The sequence below is a fragment of the Colossoma macropomum genome, unplaced genomic scaffold (assembly GCF_904425465.1).
Source record: "Colossoma macropomum unplaced genomic scaffold, Colossoma_macropomum, whole genome shotgun sequence".
Taxonomy (NCBI): domain Eukaryota; kingdom Metazoa; phylum Chordata; class Actinopteri; order Characiformes; family Serrasalmidae; genus Colossoma; species Colossoma macropomum.
The window spans coordinates 32,271,080-32,285,490 of record NW_023494792.1 but is presented as its reverse complement, the minus strand read 5'-3'; the positions used below and the strand labels follow the sequence as shown (position 1 = coordinate 32,285,490).

Genomic DNA, 14,411 nt, shown 5'->3' with positions numbered 1-14,411 from the left:
AACCTCAAACTTCTCACCAAATCAGTTCCAAAAAACATCAGAATAAACACAGTGATTTTGAGATTGACTCTACAGTCCCAGGACAAAATGAAGACCAGTGCAAAATGGGCTGATATCAGTGGAAAAGAATGAATCTGGTGCAGTCCTGTAACAAATCTAGCCTGAAACAGCTCATTTTAAAAGACCCACATGATGACTTTCCGTTTCAAAACAAAAGAGTTTGATGCAGCATGTAAACATGGTTAAAGTTTCATGGTTAAACACGCCATTCACTCCTCAGACCATACAGTCCATATGTGGAAACAAAGCCACAAAAACAGCCCATTTTGAAGTCAGTGTCTTCATGATGTCCTGAAAACCAAAGTATTCCCAAATATCCACTTATTCAGCCTGCAGAGGTTTAGCTCCGCCCACTCACACTGTTATAGGTTGTAGAGTGTTTCAGCCTGGACTGCTTTCTGAATTAACCCCTTACAAATCCATGGGCCCACCAGCAGGCCCAAAGCTTCATTACACACTTCTACAACCTAAGAACAGCTCCATTAGTTTGCACTGAAGTCCCTGCAGTTAATAAATAATACACCCTGGTATGTAATACACAACACAGGGGCAGCCAATTAAAACAGAGCTCATTTACATCTATTAGTCCAAAAGGCACAGCAACAAAACAAGCATGTTTAATTCTAAGGGATAGAGAGAAGCTGGGAAACGGTCATATAAAAATGAATTATGACCACTTTTGGTATAAACATAACCCACACAAACATCATAATTGGACCTCAAGATAAAATCCAAAATGCAAGAGACATTTACAGGCCATTTAAAGCTTAGTTGTCTTTAAAACCAAAATACTGGCTCAGTATCAGCCCTTATTCAAGGTTCATGCATCAGTATCTGTAGTGGAGAAGAAAATGTGGCACTGTACCATCTTTACCAGAAACAAAAACATTTGAGCTTTGCCATCAAACCTGTACTCCAACTCCACATTAATCCTTTTTCCAGGTAGAGACTTTGGCCAATTTTCAAAAACATAAACAGTGTTTTATTTACTCAGGGAGGAGACACTCACACGCTCATTTTTGTATTAGCCTTAGACACCTCAACAAAAGTCTCAGACAAAACCAGCATTCAAAAACAATTATAGATTTAAACCAGGAGTTCCAAAAGTCCAAAATGTTCTCCTGCTTAGGACATGTTTAATAAGCAAAAGAGCACTTATCCAGCATGAATACAGTGTAATTACCATCAAGGGAGAGCTCTCTGAGGATTATATGAGAGATAATACACTTGCGTAAGCAAGAGGAGAGTCAAAGGAAAGTACATGAAAAAAAAGAGTTTGTAAAACTGGAGTTTATAAAAAAGTAAACAGTTGTATTTCCCATGTCTTTACCAATGCTGCACCGTCACAGCCTCACAGATTGTAGTTTGGAGGTCTGCTGGGTCCAATATGAAGAGGGTTTTAACATCCTCTTTCTCAGACAATGCTGCATGCATATGGTGGGGTGAAGTAAGGCCAGGGCATGAGCTAAGGGGGGTGTAAACTGATGCCATAAATAGATAGATATACATATAGATAGATAGATAGATAGATAGAACCCATCCCCTTCACCTTTCCATTGCCTAGTGTTGTTTATGTGACCGGCTGCTTTGCAACTCTGAAAGACTTTATTCATTTTAATTGTTTTACTGTTATCCTTTTATATTATTTATATATACGATTCTGTGATTGTTGGACTTTATTTCGGTTATCCATTAATTTGCAGGATTTCTCTTCATCCATGCTTTGGCCCACTCCCGCCTGCAGTGGGCTGGTTTCCCGCCCGCTCCCGTGGGCAATGCTGAAAATAAGCTTTTTCACCAAAGTTTACTTTTAAACTCATATCTCGCAGCAAACATAGGAAACCTGAATATCACTATCATTAGCCTGATCTATGAAACACGATTACGACTATTCGAACTTGACTGTGGTATTTCACCTACGGCCTCACTAATCATTAGTAATGCAATAATTAACAATTAGCAGATTAAAAAAACGTAAACAGTTTATTTAATATTAATGAACTGGTAATGACCAACAATTAGCAAATTGAAAATCAGAACCAATTTCTCAAATATTAATGAAGTAACGATTAACAATTAGCAAATCGAAAATCAGTTTATTAAATATTAATGAACTGGTAATGATTAACAATTAGCAAATCAAGAATTCCAGCCAAATCATTACTTATTCACATGGTGCTATCAGAGAGTCCTAGTGGAGTTCTCATCAATACCCGCCATTGACATGCTGTCTACATGCTTTATATGAACAGAGCTGGACCCACTCCCAGCTTATTAATAAGTCAATTAACCGCTCTGAAGTCATTAAGTCAGTTTAAATGTGAGCCAATTACATCCGGCGTTCACGCATGAGTACGCTGCAGCATGGCTGACCTTTCAGAGAGAAATTCCCTCAGTCATAAAGAAATCTCAGCAGTTCAGCCATCCATCTCGCTGAGGCGGACACTATGTTCTGAACACAGAGACGTGCCGTAACCGAGAGAGAAAAACTGCTACCACAATAAATGAATAATGAAACCCATATGGCCCCCCGTTTCCTGGTATCAGAGCAGAAAAGCCACAATGAGGGATTTAAAAAGACAACACTCGACTGCTGTCATGTTCTAAGGAGGTCAGAGTGACTGAAATATGACGAGGAAAACGTTTAAACTGGCATTCAGAAGGCAAGTGCAGGCCTTCGTTAGTGTCACTGGGACTTTATCAGCTTTACATTGCTAACAGTAAACTTTTTAATGCTGGACTTAATGTTAATATTTGAAGAATACTGTGGAGGTCTGCACTGCAAAAAGTCCAAATACAATAGTACGCAAAAGTTTAAACACCCCTGGTCAAGGAATGTGTTGATTTTCTAAGTGAAAATAAGTTAACACATCCTCAGAGAACAAACGTGGCAATTTTTAGTGCACAATTACTTTCCTTTAATATAGTTTAATAGATTGGAAAAGCACCAAATATAAACTGTGCCTTTACTTTTTTTACAGGTCACACTATGCTTGTTCTTTCCAACATGTTAAATTCACACACAAAAACATGTAATTTGACCAGGAGCACACAAACTTCTACATATGACTGTGCATTTTCTCAGAAAGATAAAAAAAAGCTTTCATGCTTTGCACTGTGAAAACATTTACTGTATCTAATCAAGAACTAAAATTATAAAGATTATAAATCTATACAAACAAAACACTTTTGGGACACAATGGGACACACGACGGCTTCAGAATTACAGCAATATCAGCAGAAAATTGTTCAAAAAATTTTATCCGCATCAGACAGGTATTTAGATTTGACTGCGCACATAGATATTAGGAGCAGGACATTTAGGTGGCGCTGGGTTACTGTGGTAAAAAAAATCTGCATTTTACTCACTACAGAACCCCATAGACATACATTACAATGCTGTAATGCTAATACAGATGGATTCTGTCCTATTTTACAGAAATAAATGTACTAACCAGGACCCCTCTTGTCCCTGGGGTGGTACCCTCAAGGGTACATCTCAGTACCTTTAGTCAGGGAACATAACTGAACCATAATCCATTTAAATGATATGTTCTAAGCTGTATTGACTCCACACACCCCGTCTCGTCTCCAGGCTTTTATTTTACTGTTCTGTTTTAAAACATTCAGTTATGAAAAGGTACAAATACAAACTTTTCACCTGGGAAAAAAATATTTAAGGTTCACAGTTGGACCTTAAAACTGCTGTTGTACCTTTGAATAAACATTTACATTGTTTGTATCTTGATGAACGAGAAATGTACCTGCTCAGAATCTTTATTTCTAACAGTGTACATGCACGGATCAGCATCTGCACCGAGAAATATGAAAAATATTAGGAATGCTACGTCCCATTTCTCTCAAGGTGCTTTAGCTGAGGCTTGATGACGTAATTAAAAATCACAACCTTTTAGAGGTAAAGAAGTCATTACACTTCTATTAAAGATTACAAGAACAGAAGAATTTGGCCTCTTTTAATGATGTGATTTGATGAATCATGCTTTACATGACCAGAGACATGAACTAAAAAGCCAAAAATGTTAGCTTTTCAGTTGTGTGAACTCCCAGACGGCTATCAGTTCTCAAAAATCATTTTTCTTTCAAAACTGAAACAGCAGAAATGTGGTCTTAGGTAATACAATATTGCGATTGTAGTGCCAGGGCAGCACTTTAATCAGAATTCTTGGCCGTTTTGTCGGTTTCTGTCAATTAGCGCTAATATCTCTTTGGCGGCTGCTCTTATTGTTATAACACTCTATTCTCGTGCTAAAGGTTAAAGAGCCCATAACCTACATTTTTCATTTCTTTTCTTTTGCTCCTTGAGACCCACTTATGATGTTTGTGTGGTTTTATATATTTAACACAGTCATAATTCATTTTTTTGCATGACCATCACACTCTAGAAGTTAACCAGGCTGTTTTTGTTCCTGTGCTTTTACGTCTAAATCATGTCAACGTGCTCTGTTTTAAGTAGCTGTCCTGTGTTGTGCCTCAGTCAAAAGCAGTCTGGGCTAAAACACTCCTTATAACTTCAGCACGAATGGGCGGGGCTAAACTGCTGTAAGTTGAATAGGTGGGCATATGCTAATGAGTCGGTTTCTTATGACATTACAGGAACAATGAATTCAAAACAGGCTGTTTTTACAGCCCAGTTTCCATATATGGACTGTATTGTCTGCAGAGTGAATGGTACATTTTAAAACATCTATACATCAAATTCATTTATTACAAAAAAGCAAGAAAAATCCAGTTCTCCATGTCGCAGGTTAGATGCATTTAATTTTTATGCCTGTTTATTTTTCCCCATGATTGTGTTTCGTGTTTACATTTAGCAGTTCAGACTGTATTGCTGTATTAAAAGTAAACAAATGGCGACTCTAAGCTTGTTAGTCTGAGTAAAGACTGACATATATGAACGTGAAACCACTTGAACCTCGGATGTGAATGATTTTTCACGTCAGTGACTCATTGCATCATAAATAGTCACTAATTAAGCTCCGGCTGCAGCTGTCTAAGGTTTGGTCCTATTGTCAGGAGGCCATGACCTCAAATCCAGGTGATGTCACAGCCATTAAAGACAAACAAACAAACAAAAAAAACATTATTGGTGGAACTACTGCAGGTACCGATATACCAGTGGTGGGTCAATAAGGCCCATATTATGCGCCAGGCTACACCTCACACTTGGGTTACATGGGTGACGGATGTGCTGTTTCACATCACTATATGACATTCCACAATGCGCTCCTGGTAGGAGCTTCATGGTAGCTTTTGTCCAACTGCATCTCAAAGTTGGCATCGAACTACAAGCTATTGCATCATGTCATGCTGCACAAACAAGCTCCCAATTTCTGGCACTGCTAGACTACCAGTGTCAGCAGCTTCCAAAAACCTAATAACACGACTGAAACTCATTCAAATTCAAGTTCTCGAAGGAAGCACGATGAAATGTTACTCATTGTTGGGTCAGGTTTTGGATATTAAAGCACTCCTGAACAACATCTTCATTAGGGGATATAAACCCACAGCATATTGGAGTTGAAATTAAACAATGAGTCCAAAGTGGAGACTTTCATCTCTCATTTGAGGGTATTTACATCCAAATCAGGCCACTGGCGTAAAAATTACAACCATTTTCTTACATAGGGTCCCAGTTCGAGGCGCTCAGTCGTAACAGGACAAAGTTATAGAATTATAAATGCTCATTTTTGTGCTTGGTTACAAATCCTTTGCAGTCTGGAACCCGCAGACATCACCAGACACTGGGTTTCTTCCCTGGTGATGCTCTGCCAGGCCTTTCCTGCAGCTACTGCTAGTTCTTTGGGGTGTTTTACCTTCAGTTTCACCTTGGGTACGTGAAATGCATGCCCGAGTGGACGACTGACTGACTCGGCCATTACAGAACATTTCACTTCTTTGTCCTAAAAAAACGCTTTGGGCTGCTTTCGCAGTACACTTTAGGTTATTGTTCATTGTGGAGCGCAAGCATTTGGCTGAATCTAAGTAGATAATATAGGCCTATACCAGAGGTGTGGACTCAAGTCATATGACTTGGACTCCAGTCAGACTCGAGTCACGAATTTGATGACTTTCGACTCAAGAAAATCGAGAAAGACTTGCAACTCGACTTTGACTTCAACACCAGTGACTCGGACTCTGACTCAGACTTGATTGTCAAGACTCGGAAAGACTCGACACTCAAAGTGGACGAAACGTAGAGAGTCTGACTGTGGACAGGACTCTACACAGTACAGAGAATGCGAATAAATTTGTTTCCGGCCATAAATTGAACAAACAGCAACGTTGTCGAATGTTACTGTGCTTATTGGCTTACTTTTTTTTCGGAAGACCAGTTCGCCTCCATAAGCTGGAAACAAGCGACGCTTCAACAGCATCAATGCGCCGTCGCTCAGCACTTAAAGCTCTCTCTATTTGACTGATTTGAATTCTTTTCATTTGTAGTGGCACTATTCTTTGTGTATACAGCATGCCTGTCGTGGTTATCTGTGTACCATGGATTCTATATTTTAGTTGGAAGTGTGAATAAATAAATAAATAAATAAATAAATAAAAAGAATAATAATAAATGAATAAAAACCATACACTGCTGACATCATTAAAGGCTATAGTACTGTTACCATTATTCAGTGTTATAGCCTTAAATTAGCTGAAGAATGCAGACTGACTTGTTCAGAACTCAAAGATCAGGACTATTGACTCAGGACTCGACTTGAGACTTGCCTTTACTGACTCTGGACTTGAATCGAGACTCGACTATCTTGACTTGGGACTTGAGACTTATTTGTTACTTGCAACTTTGTGACTTGTTCCCAGCTCTGGCCTACACTTTTAAGAATTGGGTCAAATCATCAATAAATACTAGGTAACCAGCTCCCTAGCAGTGATGCATGCTCACGCCATAACTTTACCTCCAGATAAATGCTTGGATCACAAGCAGCTCCTTTGTTCTCCACACTCATCTCTTACAGTCGCTCTGGTAAAAGTTAATCTTTGCCTCATCTGTCCATGCGATGGTGTTCCAGAGCTGTACAGGCCTTTTTAGATGCCTTTTGGCAAATCTGGTCTTCCTGTTTTTAAGACATACCAATGGTTTACATCTTGCGGTAAACCCTCTGTATTTACTCTGGTGAAGTCTTCTCTTTATTGTTGACACTGACACAGATCACCCACCTCCTGGAGGGGGTACTTGTTCTGGCCGACTGTTGTGAAAGGGTTTTACCTCACCAGGGAGGTTCTTCCGTCATCCACCACAGTTGTTTTCCATGGTCTACTCTGCCTTTTTATGGGTTCAGAGCTCAGCAGGGAGTTTTTTCTTTTAAGAATGTATCAAATAGCTAATTCGGTCACACCTAATGTTTTTGCTCTCTCTCTTTAATGGGTTTGTTTGGATTTATTTAGCCAAATGACGGCTTGCTTCTCCGGCAGAGAAACTCCTTGGACTTTACATTGAGAGTTAACAGCAAGTGATTCCAAAAGGAAATGTCACACTTGAAATTCCCTTGGATCTTTGATCTGCTTGCTTGTAAATCAGATAATGGGGGAATACCACACACCTGGCCACGGAACAGCTGATCAGCCACCTGCACAATTCCATTTGAGTCCTAAAAATCGAGGGTTTGTTTGAAAATGGTTGTAGTTTCTACACGTTTCACCCTAGTCGGATGTAAACGCTCTCAAATTAATCCTGAAAGTTTGCAGTTTGAGCTCAGAGTCACTATTTCATCAGCTCCAGGACGCTGTGGTAAACACCTACAATAACAACTCACTCGACATCTAAATATTTACAGACATAACTGTACCTTGTGCTTCTTCTCACGGGCTATTTTATCAGAAAAAACTCTCAGGTCCACTATGTGGTGCAGACTGTGGCTCATCTGTTGATGCAATTCATCAGACGCCCTCTACACCATTCATCATCGGTCAGTTTCTGACCACAGGACTTCTGTTGACTGCTTTGTCACAATGATGGAGCATGAATGGACACGCCATCACTTCTCAACCATTATATTGAACGACCAACAGAACAAATCGTTCACAAGCTTTACGTCGGCCCAGTAAAACAAAAGGAAAACACATGTATGGTGGTCATCTATCTGTAAATGCACGTCAAAACATAAAAGGACAGATTCAAGAAGACAGTTTAATGCATTTAATTAACCCCATATAGATGTTTAGAGTACCTCCCAGAGATGGACAGTAACTAATTACTCTTTTTACTCAGTTGCATGTGCAATTTTTATGGGATGATACCTTTATTCCAACTTAAGTACAACCCCATCTCCAATAAAGTTGGGACGCTGTGCAAAATGTAAATAAAAACAAAATGCAGTGATGTGCAAATCATTTAAACCCTATATTTCATTGAAAATAGTACAAAGACAACATGTCAAATGCTGAAACTGAGAAATTGTATTGTTTATTGAAAAATTTATGCCCATTTTGAATTTGATGCCAACAACACATTCCAATAAAGTTGGGACGGGGGCAACAAAAAGCTGGTAAATTTGTGTAATGCTAAAAAACCACCTGGTGGTTGATTGGCAACAGGCCAGTAACATGATTGGGTATAAAAGGACATCCCAGAGAGGCTGAGTCTTTCAGAAGTAAAGATGAGGAGGGGTTCAACACTCTAAAAGACTGTGCGGGAAAATAGTTCAACAATTCAAGAATAACGTTTCTCAACATAAAATAGCAAAGAACTTTTGCTTTTCATCATCTACGGTACAGAATATCATTAAAAGATTCAGAGAATCTGGAGAAATTAAATCCGCCATCAGGAAAAGGTGATTGTTTTTTTTCGTTCATTCACTTCAGTCAATTTTCTGAAGCGTAGCCTGCAGTGTGAAGAAGGGACACTGTTGCTAAAGTAACAACCCAAATAAGAAGATGAGGAATCTGAAGCATGTCATGAATCATTCTGTCAGTCTGTGTCTTTGTGTTGTCTACTTGCCTTTTCAGCCCATGCCCAGAGTCCAATGCCCAGGAACGCCGCTCCCAGCAACTGAAACACAACACAAACCCACACCGTCAGATCACAGCACTTACACCATTCACTCTCGTCGAAAAAAATGATTCACAGGGAGGCAATGATATGCAGTTATGTGTGTAAATATTCTTATTCTTATTCTTCTTATTATAAACAATAAAACTATAATATTATATAACATGAAAACAACATTCATCACTTCACAATACCTCAATAATAATTAAATATCGCTATACTGCCCACCTCGAAGCTTGGCCATGAGCTGCCTGCTTTGACCGGAAAGGGGACATTTGACTAATATGTAAAAGTGACCAACCAGAAACCGTTCTTTTCACATGATGTACAGAGCAAGGCGATATAAAAAGCAATGCTTTTACAGACCACCATGAAACAAATGCAGGATTCAGCATTAACTGTCTGAATACCTGGAGCTCGTAAACTGCTAATTCTGCATACACGCTCACACAATACATGCTCACGCTATAACACTTCATACAAGCAGTGTTGAAAACCACACAGTTGGGCAAGCTGCCATTTTGACGTGTTTTGGGGACACCCAACCCAGTCAACTGCACACCTTATACTGTCTTCATTCACTTTCAATTCCAAACACGCCCTTGCCATGGGAAAAACAGTTTAACACGGCTGTGTTCAGTCAAGCCAATCGTGCTGCTTCTCGGTAACTGTTTGTAGAGTGAGCAGTTGTTCAAAATGCCAGCAAAACCTTTATTTATGCATATAATTTCTGTGGATCAATTTTGAGCCATCCACACTGGAGATGTTCTGTAGTTGGTATGTTACCCTAACAAAGCAGGCAAAACCAAAACACTGCCATTTACAGAAATCAGTCTGTAGATTTTAAAAAGATTTTAATATTTCTCTGTCATCTCGGGTGTATGAACGAAAAAGGCCACTTGCTTATCAGGAGTGCTAAATCACACATGTACAGGATGTAAACAGACGTTTTAATTAATATTAGCAAAAATGAGTTCAGGGCAGTCTTTACTCTCTCAGGACGGTAAACTTTCAGTCCACTTGGCCAGCTGGTTGGGGAAAAGGTGGCATGTCTAATGGCAATGCAGGACTATATGACATCAAGGCTTTAAATAAAACTCCAGAATAACTTTTTAGAAGGCAAGATCATAAACTTCACAAATCCATCGAGTACATCTCGCTCAGAAATGTAAATTATCGTCATTTTGATAAAGAAGGAACTGTTTGATGCTGATGCTAGCCAGTAACGTTGTTTCCCATCATGCAAATTTGGTATAGTTATGTTAATTCTGAAAGCACTTTTGGAAATCTTTAATTGAAACCAGGCAAAGCATGTCTCCTCATGAGTCACGAGTCATATGAATCACAGACAGAGGAACAGAGAAACCTGCTGGCTGTTTCACATCACTGTGAGATATTCCCCACACCTCAGCCTTACGACTCTGTGAGGAAGTACATTTGGAGTATGTACAGTGTGTGAGTTCAGTACAGGCAAAAAGAATGAAAGCAAATAGAGGCATTCAGGCTTAAAACTAGGATTCAATATATTATTTGTTGTGTTAGATAATATTCTATATTACATAAGGATGCATCGATACCACTTTTTCCATTCCAGTACTGATACCTGGACCTCAATTATCCGCTGATATCGATACTGTGTCTAACCTAAATACTGATATTTGTAAATCCTGATATTTATATACTTTTAAAATATTTTACTCAAATCATTAAAGAACAATGTAGTAAACTGTAAATGGTTTAAGTGCATAAAGTTTATTATGTCATTTTACAAGTGCTCAGTATGAACCTCCTCCAGCTGTACGGACAACATCAACGCCATAGTCAAACTCATCCCATACTCGACTGAGCATGTCGGGTGTCGCTGCACTCACGGCTCTTTCAGTGCGATTTCGGAGATCATCCAGTGTTGTGGAACCAACGCCGAACGCTCTGAGCTGTTGGAGGTTCACTGCTGACGAAAATCACGTTGTACAGTTATGCCGGATTCACTCTTTTTGAAGTGGAGAATGCAGAACGCTTTCTGCTCAGGGGTCTCCATCTCCTCTCAGACTGAAGGGAGCCATCTTCTAGCGACAGTCAGAAACTCTATGACCCCCCTCTTTCAATTGGTATGTGATTGGTTCCTAGGCGCCTCACGATTGTAAAAAATATAGTGCTTTGAAATCATATGAATCTTTCTGAATCACCCAGTATTTTTCCTTTTTTTTTCTTGAATAAAACCATTTTATGCGCTTAAGAAAACCTATTTTGTAGGCTAACAGTGGCTTGTTACTCCAGAATGTCTTTTCATTTTTATAACCTTACAAAACATGACAAGTTTCGGGGGCTCCAGAGAGACGCAACCGTCTAAGCATCGACCCTATCATCAGTCCAAAAGAGCACAATTGGCCTCGCTCTCTCTGGGAGGGTAGAATGGCCCCCATCTCCCCCCATCACCCAGCGCGATGCTAGCCAGCGCAGGCGTCTGTTAGCTGACGCAACAGAACTGGCGGTTGGCGCTTTCCTCCAAGCGCGTTCAACCGTCCAATTAAGTTGTGTTAGTGGCAGTTGGAAAAGATGTGGTGGCGCTTCGCAGGTCTCAGAGGAACTCTGTGCTGGCTTTCTCCCTCCTAGCGCTGGTGGTATTGTGTGATTGGAGGAGTGTTATTCCTCCTAACTAGTGGGAGGAATTGGATACGTCTAAACCGGGGAGAAAACTGAGAAAAAAAACCCCACAAGTTTCACTACCGTGGCTTCTCTCAAGCTTCGCAACAGGATTGCGGAGGTGCTGCCCACCCTCTCCCCTCCCTCTTTAGTTCTAGGGAGCCAATGCCCCAACGCCCCTCCGCTGTTGGTGCTTATAGCGCAAGATGGGTGATCACTTAAAGAGACTAATGTTGGTGTGTATGCTGCGCTTATTTGTGGCGTACTGAAGAAACTAACACCTCAGAAAAAATCCCAGTTGGTAAATCCCTCATCACCCACTGCCTTCCCACGAAATACTGGTTTCGCACACTGCTGATGGGTCTGCTTCAGTTAAGATACATACAGAGGCACATTCAGTAGTGCACACACGTCAGAAAATGCTTTATGGTATCGTTATTGGCGATACCAAAACTGTGTTTTAGTATCAGAATCAGCGCTTACATGAATAATAATAATAATCATTTTTATTTATATAGCACTTTTCATGCCAGTGGCAGCTCAAAGTGCTTTACAGACAGGTGACACAAAACAGTTATAAAAGAAGTTATAAGTATTGATTTAGAATCAGAAGAAAAAAAAACATTAAAAGATAAACACCACGAGACGTAGAGTTTTAATTAAATTCTATTTTAATGAGATACGTTTTTAGATTCTTCTTAAAAGTGAGCACTGAGCTTGACTGTCTAATAAAAGGTGGATTGAGTTCCACGGTTTAGAAGCAGAATAACAGTGTTGTGGAACCAACGGCGAACGCTCTGAGCTGTTGGAGGTTCACTGCCAACGAAAATCACATCACACAGTTATGACGGATTCACTCTTATTGAAGTGGAGAACGCAAAATGCTTTCTGCTCAGGGGTCTCCATCTCCTCTCAGACTGAAGGGAGCCAGTGATGTGATCTCTCTGTTTTTGTTTTTGTTAGGATGCGCGCTGCTGCGTTTCAAATCAAATCAAATCACGTTTATTGTCACATCACATTTACACAGGTGGAAAGTGAGTGAAAATCTTAGGTGCGTAGCCCCCCTATAGAATAGAATATAGAATATATATATAGGAAAAAAGAACTATATATATATATATATATATATATATATATATATATATATATATATATATATATATATATATATACACACACACACACACACACACACACCGACTCTGAATATACACATATACACAATATACACTAGTATTGCACTATTCCAATGTACAGTTGTACAGTAATAAGTTATGAAATAAAACTATGAAATGTGCTGTTGTACACATTTCCGTATGTGCAGTGAGTCTGAGGTAGATAATAAATGAGATGCAGGTACTCAGGGACAGAACACTGATATAGAAATCTTCCAGATTATACAAGATACGGATAGAAGATGTACAAGATGTCAGTCTGTGTGTGTAAGTACAGATTTGCTAGACTGAAGGTGCAGAGTATCAGAGTGAGTCTAATGAGATGTGGATGAGGTGTAGATTGTCCATTGAGATGACGACTCAACGGCGCAGTGACAGGCCTATAGACAGATACACCAGCACTACTGGCTGTTCAGCAGCCTGATGGCCCGGGGGAAGAAACTGTCTCGGAACCGGCTGGTTCTGGACTTTAGGCTTCTGTATCTCCTCCTGCTCGGCAGCTGTGAGAACAGACAGTGGCTTGGGTGGGTGGAGTCCTTTAGAATCCTCCTGGTCTTCCTCAGGCAGCGGCTGGTGTATAAATCCAAAAGGTTTGGGAGCTGGATCCCGGTGATGTGCTGGGCTGTCCGCACCACCCTCCGCAGAGCTTTCCGCTCAATGGCAGTGCAGCTTCCATACCAGGAGGTGATGGAGCCTGTTAGAACGCTCTCCACAGTACATGTGTCTAACGTTCTGAGGATGCGGGGGAATAACTTTGTACGAGTTGTAAGGGATGTACTGTTTTCTTAGGACGTCCAGTAAGAAGATCATTACAGTGATCAACTCTGCTTGTAACAAATGCATGAAGAAGTTTCTCTGCGTCACTCTGAGATAGAAAAGGCTGAACTTTAGGGATATTTCTCAAATGATAAAAAGCTATTTTAGTGATTGTGTTTACATGCAGGATAAAACAGAGCTCAGAGTCTAAGATCACACCCAGGTTTCGTATTTCAGGTTCGGTTTATGAAGCTAATAAACCAAGTTTCTCATAAATCATTTTTCTCTGAGTTTCTGTACCAACGGTCAGTATTTCAGTTTTTTCATGATTTAATTGTAGAAAATTTTCCACTGAGAAACATCTGACACACAGCTGGTCAGTCTGTCTACAGAGTCTTGATCTTCAGAAGGAATAGAAATGTATAGCGGGGTGTCGTCAGCATAGCTATGAAAGTTTATATTGTGCTATTATATTCCTAATGACATCACAGGTAGCATATACAAAGAGAAAAGCAAAGGCCCCAAGACTGAACCCTGAGGAACTCCACAGGAAATGCCAAATCTTTTTTGATGAACGATTTCCAAGTGAAACCGAACTGCCTGTAGCCTAAACATGATTTAAACCATTCTAAAACTGTGCCCGAGAGGCTGACACAGCATTCAAGACGCTGACACTACACTGCATCCCTCAGCCTCATCAATTTGACAGAATTAGTAGTTTGTGTCCTTTTTTAATTTTTCTCCATCAGTGTTCT

The 14,411-nt window shown here is 39.9% G+C and overlaps 1 protein-coding gene across 1 annotated transcript in view; it reads right to left on the bottom strand.

Annotated features, from left to right (window-relative positions):
- tspan17 (tetraspanin 17) overlaps positions 1-14,411 on the bottom strand; it is a 49,955-nt gene that overhangs the window by 17,243 nt on the left and 18,301 nt on the right. The window contains exon 2 of the mRNA XM_036576922.1: positions 9,032-9,082. Coding sequence (XP_036432815.1) covers positions 9,032-9,082 — 51 coding nt within the window. The remainder of the gene's footprint in view (positions 1-9,031; positions 9,083-14,411) is intronic.